Source organism: Mustela erminea, chromosome 5 (assembly GCF_009829155.1).
Source record: "Mustela erminea isolate mMusErm1 chromosome 5, mMusErm1.Pri, whole genome shotgun sequence".
In the NCBI taxonomy this organism is placed as follows: Eukaryota; Metazoa; Chordata; class Mammalia; order Carnivora; family Mustelidae; genus Mustela; species Mustela erminea.
The window spans coordinates 61,346,261-61,372,148 of record NC_045618.1 but is presented as its reverse complement, the minus strand read 5'-3'; the positions used below and the strand labels follow the sequence as shown (position 1 = coordinate 61,372,148).

At 57.0% G+C, this 25,888-nt stretch overlaps 1 protein-coding gene across 5 annotated transcripts; it reads right to left on the bottom strand.

The window, feature by feature from the left end:
- On the bottom strand, positions 1-24,634 carry BAHD1 (bromo adjacent homology domain containing 1). 5 transcript variants are annotated; one of them, XM_032343289.1, is made up of 7 exons: positions 24,615-24,634; positions 7,362-8,810; positions 5,188-5,570; positions 4,089-4,248; positions 3,603-3,679; positions 2,726-2,826; positions 1-2,275 (listed from the first exon to the last, which is right to left on the bottom strand). In XM_032343289.1, exons 2-7 carry the CDS (start codon positions 8,794-8,796, stop codon positions 2,086-2,088), a joined length of 2,346 nt encoding a protein of 781 aa, XP_032199180.1. In that variant the 5' UTR covers positions 8,797-8,810; positions 24,615-24,634; the 3' UTR covers positions 1-2,085. The 5 variants fall into 5 exon arrangements, with proteins under 5 accessions (XP_032199180.1, XP_032199181.1, XP_032199178.1 ...); XM_032343290.1 differs by lacking the exon at positions 24,615-24,634 and adding an exon at positions 23,303-23,621 and having other exon boundaries at positions 5,188-5,567; XM_032343287.1 differs by lacking the exon at positions 24,615-24,634 and adding an exon at positions 23,303-23,620.
- Between the last annotated feature and the right edge of the window lie 1,254 nt (positions 24,635-25,888).

The window sequence follows — 25,888 nt, the reverse complement described above, 5'->3', positions numbered from 1 at the left end:
TTTTCTAAATCAATACAATTTTTCAAATTTATTTTTTTCTTAAAGAAGTACTTCTAATCTCTGTCAAAAGGGAGGTGAGGAAAGGTCCCCCCTCCCTTGTAAACACTGAAATACAGATCTGAGAAACCAGGGTCGACACACACAAAAAGTGCATTTTACAAAATATCAACTAAAATATATTTTACATGAATTATGCTTCCATTGAAATTCTACCAGCTGCATTTTCAGGTTCGAAAAAATATTTCCACATCTAAGAGATTTCAAAAGCATTTTAAGTTCTGGGCAGCAGACCCTGCCTCCGGGGGAGGAGGGGCCTTGATCTCCTCTCCTGCTGAGTGAGGCTGAGCTCCTTGGCAGCAAGGGCCCAGCACCCTGGGAATGAGCAGGTTCCCAGGCTGGCTCTCCAAGCCCCCACAGCCACTCTCTGCCAACCTCTTTCACTGCCCCACGCCTTCCTCTGAACAGCTTATTCAATACAAGGGCACCCTAGTCCCTTCCCCAGGGTCTGGGATTGGGCTTTCCATGTGTAAATTCACCTCAGAAGCCTCTAGGCCTCCCCTAAGCCCAGTGACCAATCAGGAGGAGCCTGTCTTCTCAGGGATAGCACAGGGCCTAGGGTTGCTGGGAGGGCCCTCAGGATTTGCTTCCACCTCCCTCTCCAGACCCAGCCTGACTGTCCTCACCCAGTGTCACCTGCTTAGCTGGAGCTGGGTCTGTGCCTGCCCCTTCCTAGGGAAAGAGAAGAACAGCTGCCCCCCTTGGCTCCTGCCCCCAGGGGTGTGCCCTGGGGAAGTGCTAACAGCAGGGCCCAGACCACTCCGCGCTGCTCTCCTCCTCCCCACCATGCTCTTCTTTGGTACAAATAGGATAGAACCAGACTGCTCCAACCCCCTCACAGAGAGCCCCCAAGGGGAGGTAGGAGGGGCCAGGGCCTAGTCCTGGCAAGGACAACAGGGAGTCCAGCCTCCTAACCTACCCTGGGGAACAGCTTGAGGTGAGAACAGGGCCCTTGGGCAACAGGAACAAACTAAAAATGCAGGTCCTTAGCTCCTAGAGTGAGTGGCCGCAGCTCAGCAGGTCTGTGGACTGATACAGTGTTGATTCTCGCAGGGATGTAAATTAGTGCAATCTACAAAAGACTAGGGTAAGGGGTGGCAGGGCAGGGGAGCCACAGCACTCCTTTGGTTTGATTCCAGGTGGGTGTGGCTTAAAGAGTCATGTATGAAGTTCTGCAAGAGGTTTCCTAGAACCTCCAAGTGTAAGGCAAGAGGAAAAGTCTTCAATAAATCAGGTAGCAATTTTCCTTGCCCCCTGCCCCCTAACCCTCTCTCAGCTCCCTTCTGCCCTCCCAGACGCGACAAACCCCATGTTGACCAGTTAGCTTCTGGGAAGCCAGACCTGCTGGATGACCCTCACCAGGAGGCAGACAGGAAGCTGACACCCACAAGTGTGCCACACCCATGACTATGCAGCACTGGGTCACTTGTCCCAGCACTGTGGGGTACTCCAGGGGCAAAGGAGGAAGCCAGGGACAGGCCCCGAGTCTACAAAGGGGAAGTCTACGCTCTGGAAGCCAGACTCTGGCTCTCTATGCCTCAAAGGAAGGAGCTTGGAGCTGTGCTAGAATCTGGGAGAGCCTCTTCCCAGGCCAATGGGGAAGCAGCGGGTCACAGTGGGTGAGGTAAAGCTGGCTCCCACTCCCCCCTCCAAAGGCCCAGGGGAGGCTAAAGCAGAGCCTTGTTGGGCCGTATTCCTGAAGGACTCTCCCCTCCCCCTAGGGGAGGCCCCCCTCAAGCCTGGCCCGGCCTCAGGGAAGACTACTTCTTCAAGTCTCCTCCACCCAGGCAACCAGAGAGAGGCACCCAGGGTCAAGCTGACGGCTGTGATGCTTTCCTTCTACCCTGGCCTCCCCTTCCCTCCCGAGGGGCCCAGTACCCACAGGGGTCCCTGCCCTCCCCCCCACCCAAGAGAACCACAGGTCAGCAACCTCCAGCCCCCGTGGCCCCTTAACCAAGTGCTGTGCTTCAAGCAGTGCCCCCTTCCCCGAGCCCCCCTGCCCGTGGGCAGCCCCAGTGTGGGCCCAAGCTACTGAGGGTTCTTGAGAATGCGACCGTGGCGGAAGTCATAGACGTGGCGGCAAAGAAAGACCAGCTCGGGGTCCGTGTCCTCGGGCACTGTGCGGTGTGGTGGGGTAGAGTAGTCTGCAGAGGGGGGCACCAGTGCTGTCTTTCGGCTGGGGAGGCCCTCGCCTCGGCGCTTGGCCATGGCACAGAATCTGCAGTGACACACACCATTTGCTGGGTTTAGTGTGGACACCTCTGAAAGAAGATCAACCCCTTCCCCACCCTGCCCAGGGAGCTGCGGCTTTGCCTCCATCCCTGTCCCCAGGCGCTCGGGCCTCTCTGCTGACCATTGCCCGTCCATCTTCTTGGGCACTGGGGGGAGCACATCTGCTGGGACCTCCCTCCCAACACCTGCCAATTCTCGACGCTTCTCTGCAGACAGTTCCGTAACCACCCCCAAATGCTGCCCCAAGTGCTCTGCCTCAGAGAAGGAACAATCTTTCTCTCTTCTATAAACATCAGACGGTAGAAGGCCGTGAGGTAGAACATATTGGGAGGTCAGGCCCTGTGAAGGAGATCCTCCTGGGACTCTCAGGCAGGCCCCTAAACAGCCCCGAGGAGTCTAAGGGAGAGGCTAGCCCAAGGGCCAGGGCAGCACCCACCTGCAGTACTCGGCAAAGGTCAGCACGTAGCATTTCTCCTCAATGCAGGCCACGCTGTTCTGGTCCTGATGTCTTGATGCAAAGACTTCATTCTGCAAAGGCTCAAGGAGAGAGAGGGGGACATTGGTACCAGGGGTTGGAAGCACATTAACGCCAGAAGCAAGGCCAACATTAACTCTTCTGTTGGGCCTCCTGACCTGAGATAACTCCAGCTGGTGCCCAGAAGGCCAGGGAGCAGCCCCCGGATTTCAGCCTCCCTGCTCCTCACCTAGCGTCTACCAGGTCCCATCAGACTCAGGGACAGCCTGCTCCAGCAAAACCCATCCCCCTACCCCCATGTCATCAGCCTCCTGACCCCCACCCCTGGCTCAGGGGAGAAGGTAAGTGGTACTCATCTCCCCCATGAAACGACAAGTCCAGCAAGGGCAACAAAGCACAAAGGAGCCTCGGCTGGGGGCCGAGTGACCATACCCGCCAGCACTGCCTCTCCTCACACGCTGCCCAGTAGAGTGCCCAGGGTGTTCTAAGCCTTTTCTCTCCTCCCTCTCACGCCCCGGACAGCAGCAAAAGGGGCTAGATGTACAGCTCCACCTCCCCTTTCCTGGTGCCACAAGGACACAGCCTCTTGCTCCCATTCTGGCATGCCCTTGGGGGATCTCCCTCCCTGCTGCCCCTCTCAAGGGAAAAGCTACCATTCCTTTGAAACGTAAAGTGGGGCAGTGCTGGGAAAACAGGCTAAAACTCAGGCCCATCTGTGGTGTCCAAGGTGACAATGACTTGACTGCCCTTGACGGCCTCCCCACACCATGTTCTTTGGTGCCACAACTTCTCCCTCTGCCACCTCTGCCCTCCCTGTCATACTCGCCAGGCAACTCACCTCGTGCATGCTGGGACTGCGGCCTCCCTGTAAGTGCTCTGGTCTGTAATACCACAAGAGGCTCATCATCAGTTCTCCTAGGGGGACAGAAGAAGAAGTCAGGGCTTGAGTTGGTGATCTGAGAGTCATTCAGACAAGCAGGCAGCCTGGCAACCTGCCCAGGACGATCACCCAGGTTCGGCGTCTGGGCCAATCCTACAGGCTCCAGCCGCCCAGATCTCCCACCTTGGGCCAAGCCTGGTGGATCAGGGCCCTGGAGTGCTGTCAGGCATGGTGGCAGAAAGGGCTCTGGGAGGCACGGACAGGTGAGGTGGGGGGACAGGTGCCCAGGTCCTGGTGGCTGGAAAGATTAAAGAGCTGATCCGACCCAAGCCACAGGGCCATCTGCAGCCCTCCAAACAGACAGATGCCGGCTGAGTGGAAGGCAGCCTCCGTGCCAAGAACACAAGGAGATGAGTGCCAGGTGAGACTCCAGGCAGGGGGTACCTGATTCAGGGTTCTCCCAGAGGGCAGAGATCTTGGCCACATAAGGTGTGGATGTCTTCCGTGGGCCTGACTTAAGGAGGACAGTGTCCCGGACTCGGATCGTCTCTCCATGCCGCTCCACTGCCTGGTAGCTCTTTCGGATGGCTGGTTCTGGTTCATCCTGAGCAACAACCAAGGACACAAACAGGCTCATGAGGAGTGGAGGAAGGAGGGGGTGAGAGGAAGACATTCTCTGTGTGCTTTCCTCCGAGCAAACCACTGAGGACGGGAAGCGACAAAAGCAGTTTGCATAGTGGCCTCTTCTCCCTAAGCCTGGCTTTCAGGGGCAGGATGGGGTGGGAGCTCCCCATGGTTGGAGAAAGGATAAAAAATAGGAACAGGGGTGGGAAAGTGGCCTAAAGCTTCTGGGGCTGCGCTGTGACCACCATACCCCAGCAGCCAATTCTCTCGCTCCAAGCCCCAGCACCGAGAAGGTCCTCAAACTTCCTATTGGGGCAGTTTGGTTTTGACCCTTAAACCACCATGGTGAAGTGGTGTGGCCCTGGGTAAATGACTTAATCCACCACTATACCTGTTTCCTCGTCTATAAAGTGAGGACACAAACACAGGATACGCACCTCACAGGGTGGCGGTGAGGATGAGAGCGCCTTAGCTCCATCCAGTTTAATTGATACTCTTTTCATCAACCCCCATGCTCCTGGATCACTCCTTTCTCTCTATCTCAACTTTCCCTCTACATACGCTTATCCAAAAAGCCCCTGGGAGAGTCCTCCGTTTTATAATCCAGGACAGAAGAGGCCACACGCATGATCAAGGATGAGAGGTGAAGACACTGGAGATGGATTCCCTGAGAGTCAGTGACACAGACGGAGACCAGCAGCCGATCCTGATTGTGCACCCCCTCACCTCCCCAAGGCATGTGATCCCAGATCAGCCGGGGCTGGGGGAGCAGGCTGGGCCGGCATGATCAGCGCCCACAGTGTAAGTCAGCTAGAGTCCCTTGTCACTTCTTCAGAGAGGCCAAAGCCAAGGGTTCCTGAGATCCTCTCCTAGTAGGTCCTATGTCCCCCTGCCACCCTCCTTCTCACTTGGCACTCACCAAGACATAGACAGCCTTCTCACACGCAGCCCCAACAGGCACCCAGCCATTTGTGCGGCGGCGGCGGCGGCGGCGTGGGCGTGGGCGCTGGACCCGTGGCTGCTTGGGGTGGCTGGGCCTGCAGGCGGCCTTGCTTCTCGCCGTGTGCCTACAGCTGGAGCCTGTGCGCAGACCGGACTTGGAACCACTAGGAGGCTTGGCGCTCTGAGGGCATGCGCGGGCTACTGTCTGGGGCTCTGAGGTGGGTGTCTGAAGGTGGGGGACGGGCTCTGCTGCAGGTGGCACGCTGGGCACAGGGCATCCCAGGAGGGGGTGGGCAGGTGAGGCAGGGTGGCCGGCTTCCGGGAGGGGAAATTCCAACTGGCCTAGGGACCTGCAGCCTTCTGGGAAAAAAGGAGAGGGAGGTGAAGACAGGGAGGGATGAGTAGTAACCCCACTGGTGCCCCCACTTTCAGAGTCTGCTCCTGTCTTCATTCCAGGGGTCGCTGGGGTGGCAAGTGGAGTCAGGGGCCTTGAGGTGGACCATCAGAGTGACTGGCCAAGGGTGTTTCTTGCCCCTGGAGGCTGGCCCATGGCCATCTCCATCTTCCCCGCTGGCCTGAAAGAAGGGGCGCAATGGGAACAGTGTCTCTAGCTCTGACTTATTCTTCTTTAAGGCTCCCACAATGCTTAGAAGCAGGAGGGCTGGGGTCAGCCCAGGATATGAAACGCAGACCTGCCACTCACTGGCTGTGTGACCTCAGGTAAGTCACGCTACCTCTCCGTGCCCTGCAATAGAAGGAGGGGTGGTAGCTATCATACAGGGGATCCTGGGTGTTTATCAATGTATTAACTCATTTCATCCTCACATCAATGCTATGAGCTAAGTACCATGACCCATTCTATAAATTAGGAAACTGAGACACAGAGCAGTTCCTGGCTTGTCCCACAATCACGTGTCTAAGGAAGTAGGGGAGAACATTTCACTCCAGGCAGTCTGGCTCCAGGATCTGTACTCAATTACTTGCCATGTGGCCTCCCATATGTAAAGCGCTCGGAACAATACCCAGCACATGATGCTTCCTGGGGTTCCAGGGTAAGGGGACAGGATCCTGGGTCCCACGGATTAGGTGTCTAGATGTGGGAGTGTGGTACAAAAAAAAGAAGGCAAAGCCCAAGCAGCAGCCTGATCTCATTTCTTAGAGCTCTAACTCACGCCAAAACCTGAAACAACCAGTCTGGCCAGAGTCAACTGGTCTATAAAGTTGTTTTATAGACCCCTACAAGAAGGGGTGTGGGGTGGTGGCAGGGAGAGCCCTGGTAAGGCCCAGCCTCTCACTTCATCAGCAGCAGGGCAGACCTGCCAGACAGGATGACTTTGGTCACCTCATTTCCACCCAGAAGCCAGGGACAGAGGCTGGAGAGGCATGTGAGGACACCCCTGCCAGTCTGGGGGAAGAGAGCCCTGTGGCAGGTGTCTCAGTGGCTGCACTGCAAGCCTCTCAGGTGTCTAGGCCTCACTAGGAAGGTAGACACCAAAGCCAAGGGCCCTGTTAGCATCCTGCCTGGGCCAGGGGACTCTGCCTGTCTGTTCCTGGAGGGTGCCCGCTCTTGTTAGCCCCCGACAAGGTGAGGCTATGTCTGGGTCCCACCTCTCCTTCAAGGCCTGTCTGGCCAGGGCGAAGGAGTCCTACTGCAGCTGGCACGGGGTCTGGCACCCACCAACCTTCCCATGAACACTGAGCTAGGCCAGCAGGCAGATGGAATGAGCTCCTGCAAAGCAGAATTCTAGCCCTCCTTGAAGGAGGCAGAAGGATCCAGGAATGACTTGGCAAAAGCCCTATTTTCAACATCCAACTTGCTACTCAAGAGTAGAAGAATGGGTGTCCCAATGGGGAGGGATGGGTGGCTCTCCCTACCCCTTCCCCTGCCATGATGCTACTATCTAAGCGCCACGCTAAAAAAATCTCACAGACAGTGGGGACAGAACAGAGCTAAGAGCTAAGGGACATGGGCCCCTTTTCTGGGACTACCCCACAGTCTGGGGTGTGAAACTGGGGGAGTCATCCCTTCCCAAAGTCCCCTACTTCCCACGCAGTAGCTAGACCTCAAGGAGCCCTACCCCACTCCGTGGCCCACCCTATTGGGACTCCACATCTAAGTTCTTGGGACATCCCACAGCCAGGAAGGCTTACCTGCCGGAAAAGGCATTTTGTAGGGGCAGCCACCGCAGGTAGTGCCAATATGGGTAAGAGATGGCGGCAACACTTCACAGATGCTGTAGCCACTCACTCCAGTGTCCTCACTAGAGCAGTAGCGAGAGCCCCAGGGAGGGTGCTGGAAAGGGGTGCCGGCGGGCACTGAGCTCGGTGCCAAGAGAAGCCCCTCGTTAGGCGCAGCCACTGGGGACAACTTGCCCTCAGGAAGCATGGGACAGGGGGAGTAGCCTCCACATTGCAGCCCGTCTTGGCTGCAGTACAGGTAGAAGCTGCCTCCTGCGCTGAGCTCCGGCCGGCCGCACAGGCCGCTGTAGTGGGCAGGGTTGCCGGGCAGTGGCAGGGGGGACAGCTGAGGTGCAGGGAAGGAAGGCTGGTGCAGTTCCTGCTTGGGGGCAGGCGACTCCTCGCCTGGGCGCCCAGGTTCCGGCTTCAAGGCTGCCTGCCCACCCATCAGTAGGGGCAGGTGGGGGCGTAGCCCCAAGGGGCTCTCTAGAGCCTGGCTCAGGGGCCGGTAAGGCGGCTGGCTGGCTGGCCCACGAGGGGTGGCAGACGGCCACGGCTCCTCAGGGTGCCTCTGCCAGCCGAGTAGGCCTACAGCCTCCCCAGAGCCAGGGCCCTGCCGGGTCTTGGGATAGTTCTTGCTGTTGACCTTATTAGCCCACTTTGGCCTGGGAGCCCTCAACACTGGTGGCTCTGCGGCACGCCCATCTACTTCTGGATGGGCACGAGGTGGCCTCAAGGGCAGCTCCCGCTCCTGGCTCAGCTTCAGGAAGGCAGCCGCATTCAGGCTGGCCAGTCTCTTGGGCGCCGGGTCACCATCTCGACGGGTACCCTCATCTGGCGCTGGCTCTGGGGACAGGTCCCGACTTCCTCCTTCAAGGTCCCCGAGCCGGGGCCGCTTCTTGGAGGAGGCCCAGCCCCCAGCGGCCCGGTCCCGGTCCCGGTCCCGGCTGCGGTGAGGGTCACCCCCTCGGCTGCGACGGGTGCCTGCCAGGCTGCTGGCATCCTCCCGTTCCAGCAGCAGGTTGTTGAGGGCCTCTGCATTGAGGGAGGCCAGGCGCCTCTTGCGGGGCTGGGTGAGGCCGGTGTCCTCACTAGATGGGGCTGGGCTTGGGGGCTTGGGCAGGTCCGGGGGCAGCTCGTCGGCCTCATCTGCGCTCCGTGGACCAGCCACATTCTCCAGGCGGGTCAGTAGCACTTTGCAGGCCTTGGGCTTCTCGGCTACCAGCGGGCGCTTGCGCAGTGGGTAGTTCTTGCGGCGCCCCGTGAGGTGCCCTGGGCTCTCAGGCACGCCTGTCTCCACACTCTCTGCCCCCTGCTCCGTGCTGCTGCCTTCCATCTGTAGGGGCTCCCGGCGGCCAGCGGGGCCCGAACTCAGCATGGGAAGGGACTTCCTCCGTGTGTGTGTCATGGAGTACTCCCAATCTGCAGGGCAGAAGGTGGGCAATGAGACGAGCCCATCCTGAGCTGCCCGGCCTGCTTTCTCCTCTACAGCAGCCCGTCCAGTGTCACCCTCCCACTGCCCGCTTCAGTAACTCTAGCCTACCCTCACCCCATCCATCTACAGCCTGGATTTTCCCAAGACCTCTCTTCCAGAGTGCAAAGGTCCAGTGGGGTCAGGCTACCAACAGCTGTGCATGGGCTAGCTGCCCCATTCTTCTTTTAGCCTAGGGTCCTTCTTTGAACTAAGCCCATCAAGGGCCTATGGAAGGATGCAGACCCCAGGGTCAGAAGACAGAAGGCTCTGGGGGCAAAGTGCTTAGTTCTCACTACCTGTCCTTCTCCTGCTAGATACTTATCACAGGTCAGGAAGAGGCTCTGAAGACACCAGGCCAGGATGTGGCTGGGGTGGTGGGAGCCCATCTGTTCCTTTGACAATATTACCAACCCTTCCCCCATCTTGGGGCTTCTGAGATTGGCCACAGGAAGATAACGACAAGGACAGCGAGGAACTAAAGTGAAGAACCTGCCTGGTTGGCTGCAGAGGAAAGCAAAGTCCAGCCTGTGGGGACACCCTGCCTGGCACGTACAGCAGGGCAGCCATAAGCTGGGCCTTGCTGGAAAAACCCCTGAAGGGAAAGGCCTGGCTTTGAGGAGTGGACAGGGGAGGTCTCAGCCAGCCCCACCTTGGTTCAGACACTGGGGAAGGGCAGCCCAAACAGTGCCTGGGCCTAGAGAAGGGACGCCTATAAGGCGAGGGCCAGCATTCCTGGGTAGCAACACATACAAGACCGCCACCAGCCTCTAATAGTTAGGGAAATAAAGCATCAAAGAGAAGAACTAACTGGAGACAAACCGATAAACCAGCCCAGGGCTGCCTTGCTGTCCTGTCCTACTTCTCAGGTCTCCCTCCTGGTAGGCAAGATGCCAGGCAGAGAAGAGGACTAAGGTGAGGGCGGGGGGAGGCTGTGGGGATGCATGGCAGGAAGCCCAAAACCCTGGGCAGAAAATGCCCATGACCAAGCAGCATCCTCTAACTTTGCTCAGCAAATACCCCACAACATACCTGGGGCAGCCTGGGCCCCGTCCTGAATGAGAGGCCAGAGCTGAGCTGTATCCTGGAAGCCGGCATGGCCAAGGCAATGCAGAACTGGCGGAGGGTGTGGGGGGGGTGGGGGTGTGTGAGGGGGGTGGAGGTGTCAGTGTCAGTGGTCACAGCCGACGGAGTTGTTCATTCCCTATCTACTCCCCAATCCAAAGCAAGGTGCTGCCAAATAAGGTGCCAGACAAGGCTCAGCCCTCCCAGGCACCCGGCAACCCCCTTCCCACCCAGCAGGCCCAGGCTTTCCAGTTCGATTTCCCCACTGCTATTGTTATTCATACTCCCTCTCCCCAAGAGGCTGGGAGCAGTCCCTGCTGGGCCAGGATTTAACCCTGAAAGCCCCAAGCCTGAGGGCTCCCAGGGATTCCTGAGCCCTTCCCGGCTAGCTCCTGTGGCCTTGGGCCAATGGCTGGGGTCACTGGGTACCTTCTCTCCCCACACACACTGTACTAGTTGAGAAAGAGTGCTTGGAAAACCAGGCTAAGAGCATCGTGGGTGTCAGGCTCAGAAAGGAGTCGGAAAACTGGAAAAGGGAGGCACTGTGCCAGGCACTGCTCTGGCCACGTGCGGGGCCCTGCCACTGCCCAGAGACCAGGCTGGGGCAAGACAGAGGCAGAGGGGGCAAACCCATTCCTCCCCTGAAGCACAGACATTGAGCTCCTAAAAAATCCCAGGTGTCTGCTAGGCTCCCTAAGGGCCCCTCAACTTCCATGCAGGGTGGCCCCCCATCCCTGTTTGCTCAGCAGGCTTATTAGCAATGCCTCCTTTCACTCTGAAAAGCATCCTAGCCGTTTATAATCAACAGGCCCTTTTCGAAAACGCGGGGCACCCCTGTGCTGGAGGAGCCCCAACAAGAAGCACATCTGTATTTCCTAGGAAAGCCTAGGCCCAGCCCTTCCCCACCCCCAAAGGGCCTGGGGACAAGAGGATTCGGGAACAGACCGCACAGCTGAGCAAGAGCTGAGCAAGAGCTGCACAGCTGAGCAAGAGCCGAAGCCCCTCAACAGGCCCCAAGTTACCAGAGGAGTCAGACTGGGAATGGCTGGGGGCCAAGGCTGAGGTCACCTGGGCTTGTGGCCTTTAAGGACACCAACACCAAGTACAGAGCAAGGAGGAGCCAGATGGGAAAGACAGTGAGCTTGGGGAGATGCCTGCAAGCCTGGGAAGCAACAGAGCTCTTAGAGAGGGGACTGGCCTGCCCCACTCCCCCCCACCTCCCCAGTTTGCTAGTGGACCAGCTGCAAGGGAGGACTCTGGGATACCGGCCCCACCCCCCCAGCCTCTCCCTCTCAACATGCAAAAGGTCTCAGCAGGGAGAGGCTGGGAGAGGAGCCTGTCCCCAGAACTTGGGGATGTGTTCTCCTCAGTGTCTTACTCTCTCACCTCCCATTCAGCTCCCCAGTTCCACTGTCCCAGGATCGCAGGAAGCCTCTAAACCACAGGGCGCATGTCACCTTTCCAAATCAAGCCTGAAAGCCTGAGAGCCTCCTGCTGGCTTCCCCTGAACCCACCGAATCCCTCGTTACCAGCAAAAGAACTCCTGGCTATCACGTGGTGCCTAAGGCAGCAGCATCACTCACCGTCCTGAGGAGAGGCTGGGGACTCAGCTGCCAGCCTCCCGCACCCCAATCTGAGGAGAGCGAGTGTGAGTCACGCTCTGAAGCCGGGCTTGTGAGAACTTCAGCTGCAGTTTTTCCCTGGGGTGGGGCTGGGCAGAGGGGCACCCAGACTGACAGGCCCCTCTAACCTGCAGGGGTGGCCCAGCCCCACAAGGGAAGAAAACCCTGGAAAAGCAGGAGGCGTGGGTCCCATTCCAGCTCTGCCAATCCTCCTGCTGCCCTGTCCCCACGGGAGCCCAACCAGGAACTTCCCACCACTGCCAAGAGAGAAGGGGGCGTGGACTCCTTCTCTGGGGAAGCCCTGTCCTCCCAGGCATGGGGAGTCTGGGTCCCCCAGAGAGAAGGTTCCAAAGACGGACTCCCCGGGGCCTATGACTACTCTCTTAGACTGTGTCAAGCTAGCCCGCACTGAAGAAAACCAGTCTGACTGTCCCCAGCTCCGATGAGCACAGAGCTAGCTGCCATGAAGGACAGACAGTGACCGGCCAGTGTCCTCAGTGCCGAAGACCCAGCAAACAACAGGCTGAATCCCAAATCACAAGTGTACCCTAAAGATGGCAAACAAGCCATCACAGGCCCAGGCACTGTGGGTCATGCAATTGAGGGGGAGAGCAAGCCCAAGATGCCCAGCTGAAGTGTCACTATCCTGCATCCCATGTCTGTCCAGGGTGCCTGATGCTATTGCAGGGTGAGGCTCCTTAGCAGGAGTCCTCCCCATAGGAGGAGAAAGGGAGGGAGGACTTGCCTTTTGCCCTCAACCTGCAAAAGCATCAGGCACCACACCCAAGGGGCTGTGGGCAAGGGAGGGTCAAAGGCCTGCAGGCACCGTTGAAGGGAATACCAGTGGGTCAAGCCGAGATACTCCTGTAAGCAGGGGCTGCCTGGCGGCAGGAAGAGGTTGGCTACTGCTCTCTCTCTACCCCGTATTTACTCAGCTCTAGACTCTATACCCACCTGCATTCTTAGTGGTTCAGGACCCAGGGCTCTGCTCCACTACCCTTCCTGAAACCTTGATTATGCACTGCACTTCAAATTCTGCTTTTCCAGCTTTTTGGTTTATTTTTCATAGGAGGAAAGTATGGGGAGGGAGGGAGTCCTAGGCAAAGGCAGACCAGGTGGTCATCTGGGTGAGGGTCAGGAAGGGCCCTGACCCAAGCCACCTCCCTCCAATGATACCCAAAGTCACACAACTGATACTGAGTTAAGCACTGCCTTCCTTTGCACGCTCTCTTGGCATAACTTCCCCCAAAAGGATGAGATTTTCATGAGCACTGGGTTTCTTCAATCTCCTATCAGAAGAAACGCAGCAAGAGCACAAAGGCAGGCTCCTGTTCATTTAAATGTAGCTAGTGCTACTACATGGAGAAACAGGTGAAGCTGATGAAACGTCTTATGCTAAAGGCAGGTTCAGTCACAGCTGGCCTCTCTTGAATCCCCCATTGCTGGTAAACTGGAAGGCAGCAAACCTTTGAGGGAGGCAGCCCGGGTTTGCATGCCAGCTCTGCCCCTGCTAAACAACTTACTTAGCTTCCCTGAACTTCAGATTCCTCATCTCAAATGGATACATCAGAAGAACCTTCTGGTGGTGAGGATGACACGGTCTCTGGGCGGTGGGCCAGCATACGCCTCCACCTGGTCTTCCAGACCCACAGACAGAGGAGGGCAATCTGCCCTTGGCTTGGCCCCAGGGGTTCCCCACATCAGGGCCCGGAGCTGTGTGGGCTGTGACAAACCTGAAAACCCAGCCTGCACCTGAACTCTGCTCAACTTCTAGTCTACCACACAAGTGTCAACCCGGGGGACGGATGGAGACACTGGGGAGACTCGTGGGGGGCTCTGTTTATAACACAAGTGGACAGGGGCAGAAACTGTACCCCACCAAACCCCGACCAACTACTCCATGCCTCTGGGAAACACTCAACTGGATAGTGAAAGGCCCAGGGGATGGGCTCAGGAGGCGTGAGTTCACCAGCTCCCGCCATCAGACTGCTGTTTCAGCATGAGCACCCACAGAGAGCAGAAGCACCAGAGCCCCCGGGGGCCTGCCCTCAAAGAGAAAGCAGTGGCCTTGGTCACCGGCCTCACCTCCCCAGCTGTGGGCACCCAATTCACTCCGCAGTCAGGCTGGGGTCCTACAACACTTGCGCAGGTAGCACCCACCCACCAGAAGGAACTGGCCCAACCCGTCTGGAAACAGCTTGTTTTATAGACTGCCTTCAGGTCATCTGAGGAGTTGGGCCCGCCCTTAGCAGCACCCAGCCTATCCACAGCCCATCAGACCACCTACTCCTCACACTTCACACCAGAGGCTCCCAGGAGCCCAGAAAGGTGGCAGCAGCCCAGCAGCAAAGGTCACCCTCCTCCCCTGCATCTGGTACCTCCGCCAAACCAGCCCAGCCCCCGGCCCCCATCTTGGCTGCTCCTATGTGCTGTGACCATCCCAGCAGGAGGGATCCCCACAGATCCCCCCACAACTGTACCCAAGTACCCAGGACCCCCACTTACTTCTGGCTTCAGACACAAAGCCAGACAGCCTGCCTCTTGTTACTGTAAAGGAACACAAATCTCAATGGGGAGGAAGGGGAGTTCAGAGTCGAACTACAAAGGGACCCTCCAATTTTATACGAGGATTGCCATTAAGTACAGGAATATAGTTAACAGTAGAGCTGAAGGAATCTCCTCACTAGAAATTGCCAGCGCCCTGGTTGCAGGGTGAGCCCTTCCTTCAGGTAGGGGCTGACAGTGAAAGAGGCAGTGTACCACTAGGACCTGGAAGTCAACAGACACACGTGGACCACCGAATGGGGATGCTGGGCAGAGAGCACTGTATTTCAGTCACACCCTCCGTGCTCTGCTTTAAGAAACCCTGACCTGGCAAATCAGAAGGTCATCACACTCGATTCAAAAGTGTGGTTTTTCTAGAGGGTTTCCTTAAAGGCACAGGTACCCACTCAAGGCGATGTGCCTGCCCCAGCCTCTTCCCGGGCCATGACCCCCACGCACACAAGGTGGTCCCGAATCTACAGGTGCCAGTCCAGCTAAGCCAGAGCCCCTACTGTTCGTTCCCAGGCACAAGGCATCTCTTGGGACCTTCCTTCCTCACTTAGCCAATGCCGGCCAGCCTCTCACTGGGGTTCCAAAGAACTTATGTGAGACCTGCTGCCTTCCTCACTCAGCCAATGCCGGCCAGCCTCTCACTGGGGCTCCAAAGAACTTATGTGAGACCCGCTGCGGCCAGAAGCCACTCCGTGCTGCTGCTAACCCTGAGTGGGGCTGGTTAACAGCCTGAGCTTCCCTGAGCCCTGGTATCCTTGTCTACACAACAAAGCCATCAAGAGGATCAAGTTAAATGAGAAGTGTGCCCAGCAGGATGCCTGGGATACACCAGGTGCTCCTACCAGCTTATTCCTTTCCGTTGTATCAAGTATTCGGCTAAATGCAGAAGAAAACCACCAAAGAGATGAAGAAATTGGGGCTTAGACTGGTAGGAAAAAAGAGGACAAGACAATGTGACTGTAACAGGGTGCGTGGGGCTTGGAGTGGGAGCTCTGGCTCACAGCGACTTCAGGGAGGGCAAATCAGAGCTGGGCCTGCTTCCTGCTGGGCGTAGTGAGGGAACAGGAGCCTGGGAACTTTGCTTCAGAAATGTCCGGATGTAGGAAGCAGCAACAGACCGAAGCTGAAGTCTCGAGGCAGAAGACAAATGCAACTGTTCCCAGACTCACCTTAAGGAGCTCCCTGTAGGATTCCTCCAGTCTGGGGAAAAGAGAATCCCAGGCTAAGGCTCCCTCACATGTTCCTACGCAGACCCCTCAGTGGCCAGGCTTGGCCAGGAGCACAGCTGCTCCTAGAGCAGGACCCGTTTGCTCTGGGCCGTGAACAGTGGGGGAGATATCAAATAGGAATGGAGACAGGGCCCCCCAGAGCTCACCAACAGGCCCTCTGCAAAAGCAACAGGAAATGTCACGCTACTGATACACAATTCTTCAAAAAATACGCAACTAGAGCTCACCAGCCTGCTCTGGGTACCTGCCCAGGAGGGCAAAGGATATGTGTTGATTCAACCATCAGGACACTCCAGGAACCAACAACTTAGATTGCTAAGATGGTCTGCCAAGCCTGGAAGTGCTGTCTCTCGTCCTGAACAGAAGAAACAGGCTGGCCAGGCAAAGCTGGAGGCTCTGCCCTCAGACTCTCCACTGGGGTGCTCAGCCCCAAAGAACAAGACCCAAAACAGGGCCTTCCTAACACTCCACCAGCACAGTGAGAACCATGAGGCCAACCCTCCTAGACCCAACACAAATACCTCACAGGTAACTAATTAACTAAGTGATTAGTGACACCCTCATTAGGATGCAAGCTCCATGGGGACAGGTGGGCTCTGCCTGCCTTAGCACTAAATCTCACCCCCAGAGCTTAATAAGAGCTCGATGAATGAACTGAGATCTGGCTGCCCACCTGCTCCACCCCATTCAACACTTCTATTCTAGACTGATGGCATCACTTGGGAACTCTGACCTCCCCCCCCCCCAAAAAAAACTCTCCCCCATTCCCTGGAGTCCGGAGCACTGTGCCTCTTCAGTGTGATCAACAGTTCAATAGGGCTACTTCAGGGAAACCTCTATTTACAGAGCACAACCCTCTTCCACTACCACCCTCTTCCTTCTCTCCCCAAGCTTGCCCAGCTCTGTATCAGGAAGATACTCCTCTCGTTCCACTTCTCACTCCAAAGCATTAAGCAGTTGAGGACAGTACTAGAGGCACACTTGTATCAAGACAAAGAGAGTCACAGACATGCAGGTGAACTCAGCAGCAGAGAACCAGCATTATCAGGCCTCAAATCTCCTAAGTGTGCAGAGTAGGGAATTGATTCACTGCTGAAGCTTCTAGTCGAACAGGATGGCTAACGTTTGTCAAGTGCTCACTACTTGCCCAGCACCACCCTAAATGTGAAATGTTCACTCTCATTTATCCTCACAACTGCCTCACGAGGGGGTTGTTACCATCTCATCCAAACGAGGAGAAAACAGGTACAGAGGGGTTAAAGAACTTGCCCACACTCCCCGGGTGTGCACGGTGGGGGCGGGGCATCTGGTGTCTGTCCCAGAGGGACACCACTGCTGCAACCCAGGACAGCTTGCTGGCTCACAGACCAACATTCGAGATAAACCTGCACGGTCTATTTCACATTTTCTGTGTTGTTTTAATTGCTGGTATTAACACCTTAGTCATTTTCCCTGACTTTTCACCACAAAGGAACCAAAGATGTACTCCAGTGAAATGGCAGCGGCCGGCAGGCCAGGGAACATCCACATACTTTTACAGATTTGTTTCTACAGCAAAGTCTGCTCAAAGTCCCCAGTCAACTCTGGGAAGAAATCCATTTCCTATCCTAGGAAGGGGAAAAGGGCTTCGAAAAGATGTAGCCTTCATTTTACAATAATACAAAAGAGAGGGCTCCGGACATCCCCCACACATCTCACCGCATCTCCTGAACCAGATGCAATCTCCCTCCAGCCCGAACTGCAATGCGGACTGAAGTCTGGTCATTGCACGCGGACTGAACAGCCATCTTAATAGTCAAAGATGTGTTAACTGTCCCATGGCTAGCTCTCTTTGGGCTGATAAATCTAAGTCCTTCCAATTTTTTCTGAAGATCATGTCTTACAGTCATTTAATCCACTTTATAATTCCTCTCTGTTCTGTGGAATCTGCGTGAACCCCCCTCCAGGCACGTGGCAGGAGGGCCTGCCAACTCTGATTCTAGTAGGAATGGGACTCCATCTTCCCTTCTGGCATCCCTGTCAGGGTATCCTGGCATCAAACAGCACCCTAACACCTTTCCCATGATTTCTACAAAGATCCTCTCAATGCTAATAATTCACCTCTAAACCACCTGGCCAGATGAGAATGTGATTAACAAACTGAATAGCCTTCCCTCCCCCGCCCCATTTTAGACAGGGGGGCTCAAGGTGGGGGGTGGGCAAGGGTGGGCCACCCCTCTCCTCTGCAGGCAGGAAACTGAAAGAGCCACATTGGGGGTGGGGGTGGGGGGAGCGTCAAACCGGGACCAGAGATGGAAAGGAAGGAGCAGCAGCCAACACCACTCCCGGTGAGGTCCTCGGGTCCCAAAAGGCAGAAGCATACCCTATAGTCCTACCTCCTCAACCAAGGGCGGGAGGATCAAAGCACCACCACCACCCCCTCCCCGAAAAGAAACGGATGTGAGAAAAAAAAGATGGAGACACCAAATTCCTGCCTGGCACTGATCCCGTTAACTAAGAGAAGTCACTTACCATTTTCTCCCATTCAGGTAAATTGGTCACCGGGCCTTGGAAAAAAATTCCCATTTCAAATCTCAGGAAGGCTCAGAGACAAACCCATTCATTTATTCCTGGTGGATCAGGCCTGTGGAGGCTCTCAAGGACACTGTTTTTTGTTTTTTTGTAGGACGCTGAGTCAGGTGAATACCCAACCATCCTCTGCAGGTGTCTCCCACCAGGAAAAACGGAATCTGGATGAAAAATCTTTCTTGGGACACAATACAAAGTCCTGGACATGACTTTGCCCTGAGGCAAGCTCAGCAAACCCTTAGTCCTCTGGTCCCAAGCGGCTCCAGCATATCACCTTGGGCAGGGTACCAATTCCTCCACTGGAAGCCCAGGGCTGGATGCCACTGCTCAGCTGGGCAAAGCCATGGGGGAGACTGGAGCTCAGTGGAGCTGAGGGGGCCTGTCCGGCCAGCCGTCTGGCCCAGAGCAGGCCTCTGACGCTGCTGCCGCCAGGGCTCTTCCTCCTCCTCCCTGTTAGCAGGTTTACTGCTCATTAGTGGTAGTACCAGGAGGTGGGCAGGGGAAACATAAAGGAGCTGAAATTCAAGCCGGCCCATTTTATTCCGGTGAGGTGCCTCCCATAAAACCAGGCAGGATTTCATCCACCAAGATCTCCCTGGCCCCCTGACCTGGGGAGGTCGAAGCAGCCCAGAGTGTGAGGCGCTGCAGAATCTCAGGGCCTAGGCCATCAGGAGCCTCAGGTTCTCATCTTCACGGACTCTTGAATACTCTCTGTATTTTCTGTTTTTTCAAAGTTAACAGGCATTCTAGCCATGAGCTGGCCCATCGAGTCAAGGCCATGGACCCACAGAGCAGGAGCGCTGGGGCAGCACTCGGTGTGTCGAACCGAGCACTCTCCTTGTCCCTCCGAAGTCCCCCACACAATGGCAAGTTCACAAAGGAAGTGAGTCTTGCCAGACTGAGCTAGCAAATTCCCATAAATACTTGGGCCAGGGTAGTACTGCTTATGTAAAATGCTTCCCCATTGAGAGATGCTGCTTTATTTACATTCTTTGCAACCCATTCATAAAAAGGAGGCCCTTTAATGTTGGGGCTGTTCATATAATGCTCCATAAACCCAGCAGCTTCGGCTGACAGCCTCAGTTCAACACAGGCTACTTCTCAACTCCAGAGACTTTTTCCCTTAAGATTTTTTTTTTCCTTTCATGACTCACCTTGCGACAGGGCACTGAGGCCAGATGTTGCCGAAGCAAGGCCAAAAGGAGTAAGGACAGATAAAATGAAAACACACAAGTCCTCCCGAATGCTGGGATAGAGAGGTGGGAAGAGACAAAAATCAATAAACTGAAAATCCCCATACGACTTCAATATGAACTATGTGTGCTGGGAGGTTGAATTCCTTCCAGGTTTACTGAAACTTCCTTTATGGATGTCAAGACCATCCCCAACTTCTACCTCTACCCAGCAAAGAGAAGGTATGGAAGGAATTTTTTTTAACCCCAAAAGAAAAGAAAGCTGCGGGCTCACTGTGGTCTTTAATTCGCATTGCAGATAAAGTAATTTTCTCTGCTTTCTCACAGACATGTTCCAGGGACTGCTAGATCTAAGAAGGGCACCACTGGCTCAGGGTAATGAAACTCAGGAAGACCCCAGAAAGAGAGGAAGGACTGCGTTCTAGGACGCACAGCCAAACAACCTGAGCAGCTGAGGAGAGAGCCCAGGAGATGCATTCTTAGGTAGTCTGTCTCCTGCCACAGGAGAAGCAAGGAGGAGAGAAGTAGTAGGGATTTTTTTTTAATTGACGGGAGCGGTCTGCATTGCCATGGCAACTGTGAGGGGTGGCCTTCCCGCTTGGAAGGGAAATGCTGGCCCATTAATCATCAAACTGGGGCACAAAAGGGAGGTTTGGGGGAAAGGGGATGGACGCAGAATTTATTTTTTCACTGTCTAGACTCAAACCAGTCACCAGTTCTTGTTCCCATTTCCCGATGGTCCAAGGTTTGATGGTAAACAAGAACGGAAGTTCCAAGAAAGCTGGGATCATAGCTTTCCCTTCAATGGGATAGGTCTGATATGAGGCTGATCATGCCTCCGATGTCAGTGATAAACACCTTCTCCCATGCCAGTCCCAAAAGTCCTGTCCAGTGGCCGGACCCAGGAATCTTATTCTTTTCTGTTCTCAAAACTGTATTCTCCCTCATTTACACCCAGGATTGCGAAGAGATAAAACATATGGATTCATTTAGCATGGACAACAAGGAAAATTGCATAAGAGCAGCAAAGCCGGGTGGAGAGAATGGCCTGGTGGGATAGGAGGAAAACAGGATTACAGCTCTTTTCCAATTCACGTCTATATGGTGTCATGTGAGCAATCCACAGGACAGAACTCTCCACCAGCCGGAGTATCAGAAACAACAGCTAAGTTTCAATTGTTCCCCAAGCGAAAGCATCCCAAACATGCCCTATTTATGTGCCTTTGACAGAAAAGGTTGGAAACCACCAAGGACTCCATACTGAGCATTTCTTTGGAAGAAGGGAAGGTTTCCCCTGTTCCCAATCAACTAAGTAGCCAACTGCATTATTTCATTCAACATAACAGCATGCAGAGCAGTATATCAGAAATCCCATAATATTCTCTCTCTCTCTCCCTCTCTCTCTCACACACACACACCGCTTTAACACTTATACTATCCCTTCTTTAAGAAACTATCAACCTACAAAACCACTCGAGAAGATATCATGTTATAAAACCCAGGGTCACAATCTCAGAGGCAAGCAATGCTGGCCTGGAGTGGCCTGAGTGACAGCAAAACAAAGATGAGTAGGGTTCAGAAGGAGAGAAAGGCAAGAGGCTCCTCACTGGGGACAACTAGAGAAAGCAGCAGAAGCAATGATGCGGGGAGATCACTGTGCCCGGCCAGGAGAGAGCTGAGGGGATCCGTCTAGGGTCAGGCTGCAGGAAAAGAAGAACCACTGGAAGTGTGTGGACAGGGGAATGACATGGGAGAAGGAGTGCTCTGGGAAGAATCGTCTAGCAGCTGTGTACAGACTGATCAGAAGGGCCAGAGGAAGCAGGAGGGAAAAGGTGGCCGGCCAGGTCAGGACAACACAGGCCTGCTGCATGGGGACAGCAGAGCAACAGAAAGGAAGGGAAGGAAAGAGATACAAAAAACAGAGAAACTCTTCACTGGAGCAAACTCTTCAGAGCAAACCGTCCTGAACACCTGACTGGACTGACAGGTAAGAGCCTGTCAAACAGGGAAACACTGTTCGGCAATTTCCCTTTATATTCTAGTGGCCAGACCAGGTCACCCCCTTCTGACTGCCACCAAAAGAAATCATATACTGTGTAGCCCTAAAGGAGACAAGGCCTTGAAATTCTTCATCGTTCTCCGATGTCTCTTAGACATACAATTAAACCTTCCCAGAACAAACGTGAATCTCCAGCATGAGATAATACCTCCCTTTCCCACAAGCCTCAACTCCACCCAGGCTGGGTTCTAGACCCTTCTGAGGAGGGGTTCAGAGGGTGGCTGTGAATTAATTTTATGTCCACACTAAGCAGGAGTGACATGCAACTCCCCCCGGATGGGATTACAGCTAACCTCAGCTGGGAGAAGCTCCTAACCCAACAGCTACCTGAGGTGGGACTTGAACCCAGAATCTCAGCAAAAGTGGACAATCAGAACAGCTTCAATCTCCCTGTCTTTGTGATCCCAACTCTTCACAGAGGTATATGATCCCATGAGGAGCCCCGAGTTCTGGGTGGGTTTTCACAAGTGGAAAACAGCATCCAGCTTAGAAATGATCACTGGTGGGGATACAGGCACTCAAGAGCTTAAGCCACTGGTTCCCAAGTGTCCTCTAGCCAGCCAAGGACAGTGGTATCTCTCCAGGACAGGATATGTGCTGGGCCCTTTTCTCCTTTTTTCAGAAGACCTGGGAGTGGAGAGGCTGGTGGGATAGTCTCTCAGGTGGCACAAAGGAAAAAGACTGGAAACCTTTTCATTTAATCATTAAATTCCAGCTTCTCATTACCCTTTGTGGGTACCTTCTTGGCTAAAGAAAAGTGCCGAAAACAGTTGTGGATGGGTTGCTGTAGCACATTTGTGGGGTATCTCCTAGTCTCCAATCCAACTGGTCTGTCCTCTTAAGACTGTCGACAATGGGCGACTAGATGTCCCAGGTGGGACTAAACCTCTCTCATGGGCAGACTCTGCCTGCTGAAACCCCTCATTCCTAGCAGGCTCTAGAGTGGCTCATCAAACTGTCGCCACCGGCTAGGCCCACTATGTGCACAACCCCACCTCTGGCTCTCGGCTCCAGCCGTGTCGACCCCACTCTTCCCAGAACCGGGAGGTGATCTGCGGTTGGAGCGGTGAGCCACTGTCGCAGCTTCTCCCAGCGGGCACCCTGGCCCCCCGCAATCCCTGGGGCAGAGTCCGGCCCTGCCGCCCGTCCCTCGGGGTGGGTGGCTCGGACCTGCTCCCCTCCCCGACGCCACCACCTGCGACCGCTCAGGCGCCGCCTTTGTCCGGCGCTTCACCGCGGAGCGGGCCCCTCGGGCCCGACCTGACTTAGCCCCCCGCCCCGGAGAAGAGGCGGAGAGGCGGGCTGGGCCAGACCAGGCCGGGCCGCGAGCATGGGGTCCCGCTGTCACTTGGAGGCGGTCTGACAACTTCGATTCCCCCCGCCCCACCTCGGACTCGGCCGCCGCTCCGCACGGTCTCCGCCGGGCCTCCCGCGGCCCACACTCGCTTCTCGAACCGGTTCCCTTCCGTCTTCGGCGCCTCCCTTCCTTCCAGCCCGATAGGCTCGGGTCTACACTACCCCCGGCTCCGGTGTGGCCCCCAGCCCCAGCCCCCCACCCAGCAATAACCGGTCAGCTCCCAGCGCAGGAGGGCGCCCCCCACCCTGAGCGGGCGATCCCGCGGCGCCGCCCCCGGCCGCGGCCCCTTGCCTCCGGGACCGCGATGGGGGGGGAGGGGGCGCGGCGGGGGGGGGCGGGGGCCTTGCCGCCCGCGCACTCGGAGGCGAGCCCGCTCCACCGCGGCGAGGAGACGACCGGTGTCCTCCCGCCCTCCGCGGCCCGGGACGCCCGCGCCGCCGCCGCCCGGCCAAGCTGCCACCCTGCGGCCGCCACCCACCCCGCCCCCAGCCTGAGAGGCGGGCGGCCCCCGGGGGCTGTCACCTCGAGGAGCGCTGCGCTCCCCGATGGCGGGACCGCGGCGCCGGACCCGGAGGGAGGGAGGCGGCGCGAGCAAGCGAGCGGCCGCACCTGCTTCGCGTCGTCCGTCCGTCCGTCCCTTCCCGGGCTGGCGGGGGCGGCGGCGCGGCGCGCTCGGTGGGGCGCGCTGACGGGCGGCCGGTTCTCTCCCCTCCACTCGTCTACCTCCCTAGCTCGCTCCCTCTCGCCTGTTCGTGTCTTTACCCCCACCTCCTCGACCCTGGCCCCTAGCTCACCCGGACAGCGGCGCGGACGGCGCGGCTCTGGGCGCCCGCAGGCCCCGGCCGGGCTGGAATCCGGCGGCTGGAACCCCCCGGGGGCGCTCAATTCCCGGGCTCCACGCTGCTGCGTCAGCGCCTCCTCCTGGGGGCCGGGGCCGGGCGGGCGGAGCGGGGGCCGCGGCCGGGCGGGGCCGTCGGGGGGGCGGGAGCGCCTGGCCGGGGCGGGCGGACCGCGGGGGCCGGACGGGCGGGGCAGGCAGCCGGACGGGCGGGCGGCGGGGGCCGGGCTCCGGGATCCGCTACGCCGCTCGCGGTTCCCCCACAAACTCCCCGAGAGCGGAGCCTCCGCCGCCCTCCTTCCTGCTTCCTCGTCCCCAGCCAATCAGCAGCGCGCCCCTCGGCCAGCTCCGCCAATCAGCCGCCCCGCCCTGCGCTGGCCCCGCCAGCCAATCCGGCCCTCGGCTCCCCCTCCCGGTCTCCGACCAATCAGAACCGTGGGTCGGTCGTCCCAACGCAGGGGGCAGCACGAGGCGGCCGGGGGAGGCGGTGCGGGGAGTGGTGGGGCCTGGGGGGAGGGGTACGGTGCCAAGGGTGGTGGCGGGGGGTGGTTTTCTTTGCCGGCTTCTTGGATTTTCTCTTCGGCTGCAGAGCCGGAGCCGGTATCCCATGGTGACCCGACCCTGGAGCCCCAATCCCCCAGCTGCTACCCCACCCCCCGAGAAATCTCTCGCCCCCGCCCTGGCCATCACCCCTCTACATCCCCTTTCCCCCCTTCTCCTCCTTAGCACCCACTGTAGAAAACTGCGGGCCGAGAAACACCCCACCCTCGCCAGCGGCTGCTGCCCCCAGGGCAAAGCCTCGGGAAGACCAGCCGAAAAATCAAGCCAGAACAACCCCCCTTTCCTGCAAAAAGGGCCCCAGACTCCAGCGAAAGGGCCCCGACTGCTGAAAAGCCCCTCCCGCCCTTGCCTCATCTTTCCGACTTCCCTGCCTGCCACGTCTCCTTTCCTTTCAAGCAAGGTCGGTCCTAGCTCGGTAACCCCTCACCCGCATCTCTTTTTCCTCTTTCTCCCCTTCACCTACCGCCCCCCCTACTCCAGCTCCTAATTCACCTTTCTCAGAAGCAGTGTGTGGAACCCTCATCCATTCCCAGCTGACAGCAGAGCCTGGTCTGTGAGTCCTTGACACCCACACACCCTCTTCCACCACCGCGGGCAACATCTGAGCTCTCCGGGGGAGGGGGGAGGGGGCGGGCAGCCTGACAGCCCCGGCTGGACTCCCTCCCCGGCGTCCCCAAGCCAGGATGGGACCAAGCTTGGTCACTTACCTGGCTTCCCCCTAGACCCCGAACGCTGTGGCTCCGTCTCACACCCACAGACGTGCCTTTCCAAGCCCAAGCACGCTCGCGGGGTCAGCGGGGTGGGTGGGCACAGCAGGCTGAGGTCACACGGAGGTGTGGGAGGTCCCTGGGAGGTGCGGGAAGGGCTGTGTCTTGGGCAGCTGGTGTCGCCTGAGTCCGCACAGGGCTTCACTTCAGTGAGCGCTGCCTGGGCACATAGTAGGTTCTTGAGAAATGCTGAGTCCACCCCAGAACAAAGCCTCATTCCCAATTCAGGCGGGGGAGGGGACGTTTGGGAGGTAAAAGGAGCAGCAGCAAAGACGGTAGTGTCAAGTCACCAGAGCGCTGGGAGCAGCCCAGGGAGGGGCTGGGCCGAGGACCGCTTCTGGCAGAGAGAAGCACCCAGAGTGCTGGGGCAGCCTGGGCTTACGGAGAAAGCCAGCCTCAGAGTGTGGCTGAGGGGCTCCTCCTGCACCACACATGCTGCCTAGCCTTTCCTAGACCTTGAGACTCCGGCACTCAGAAAGGCAGCCTTTAAGACAATCAGGGCTGTTAGCCTCTATGGCGGGGAAAGAGAACTCTAGAAGATGGTTTCCCCATCTGCCTCCAGAGCTGTCAAGAGGGCCCAGCCCGTCTAAGCTTTGTGGGAAACACGTTTAAAGGACATGGTCACCCAGCAGGGGAAGTGTGTGAATGAGAGCTGAAAGCTAAGACCATGGCACAGAAACTTCTCAAAGGGCCAGCTTCTCCTAGGACAAGTCTCTCTACTTCTCCTACCTCCCACCCTAAGGGAAAGCTGATTCCCCAAACCTATTAAAAAAAAAAAAAAAGTAGGGCACTAAAGGATTTCTCCCCTCCCTGAGCCTCCCAGGACAAAGATTCCTAGCAGTTCCCCCCCACCACTACCACTAGGCCAGCCCTACCCCCCCCCCACCTCCCCAAATGCCCCTTCTCCCTGTCCCAGTTCCCCTCCGGGGCTGATGTCCCCCACCCTTCACCAGAGAGGGTAACAGCAGCAGTGGCCGCTGGAGCTGAGCCATGCCATTCTGGCAGCCTAGAGCCAGAGCAGAAGAAGGGACAGGGCTTCTGTCAGCAGCCCAGCCTGTGCTGACCTTGGCTTCGTGCCCACTCATGGGCAGGGATGGAGGCCAAAAGGGTCAGAAGAGAAACGTACCTAGTCAGAGGGAAGGAGACCCAAGTGGCAGGAAGCCCATGCTCGGCCTAGGAAGTAGTTGCAGGATGAGGTTGGAGGACTGGACTTT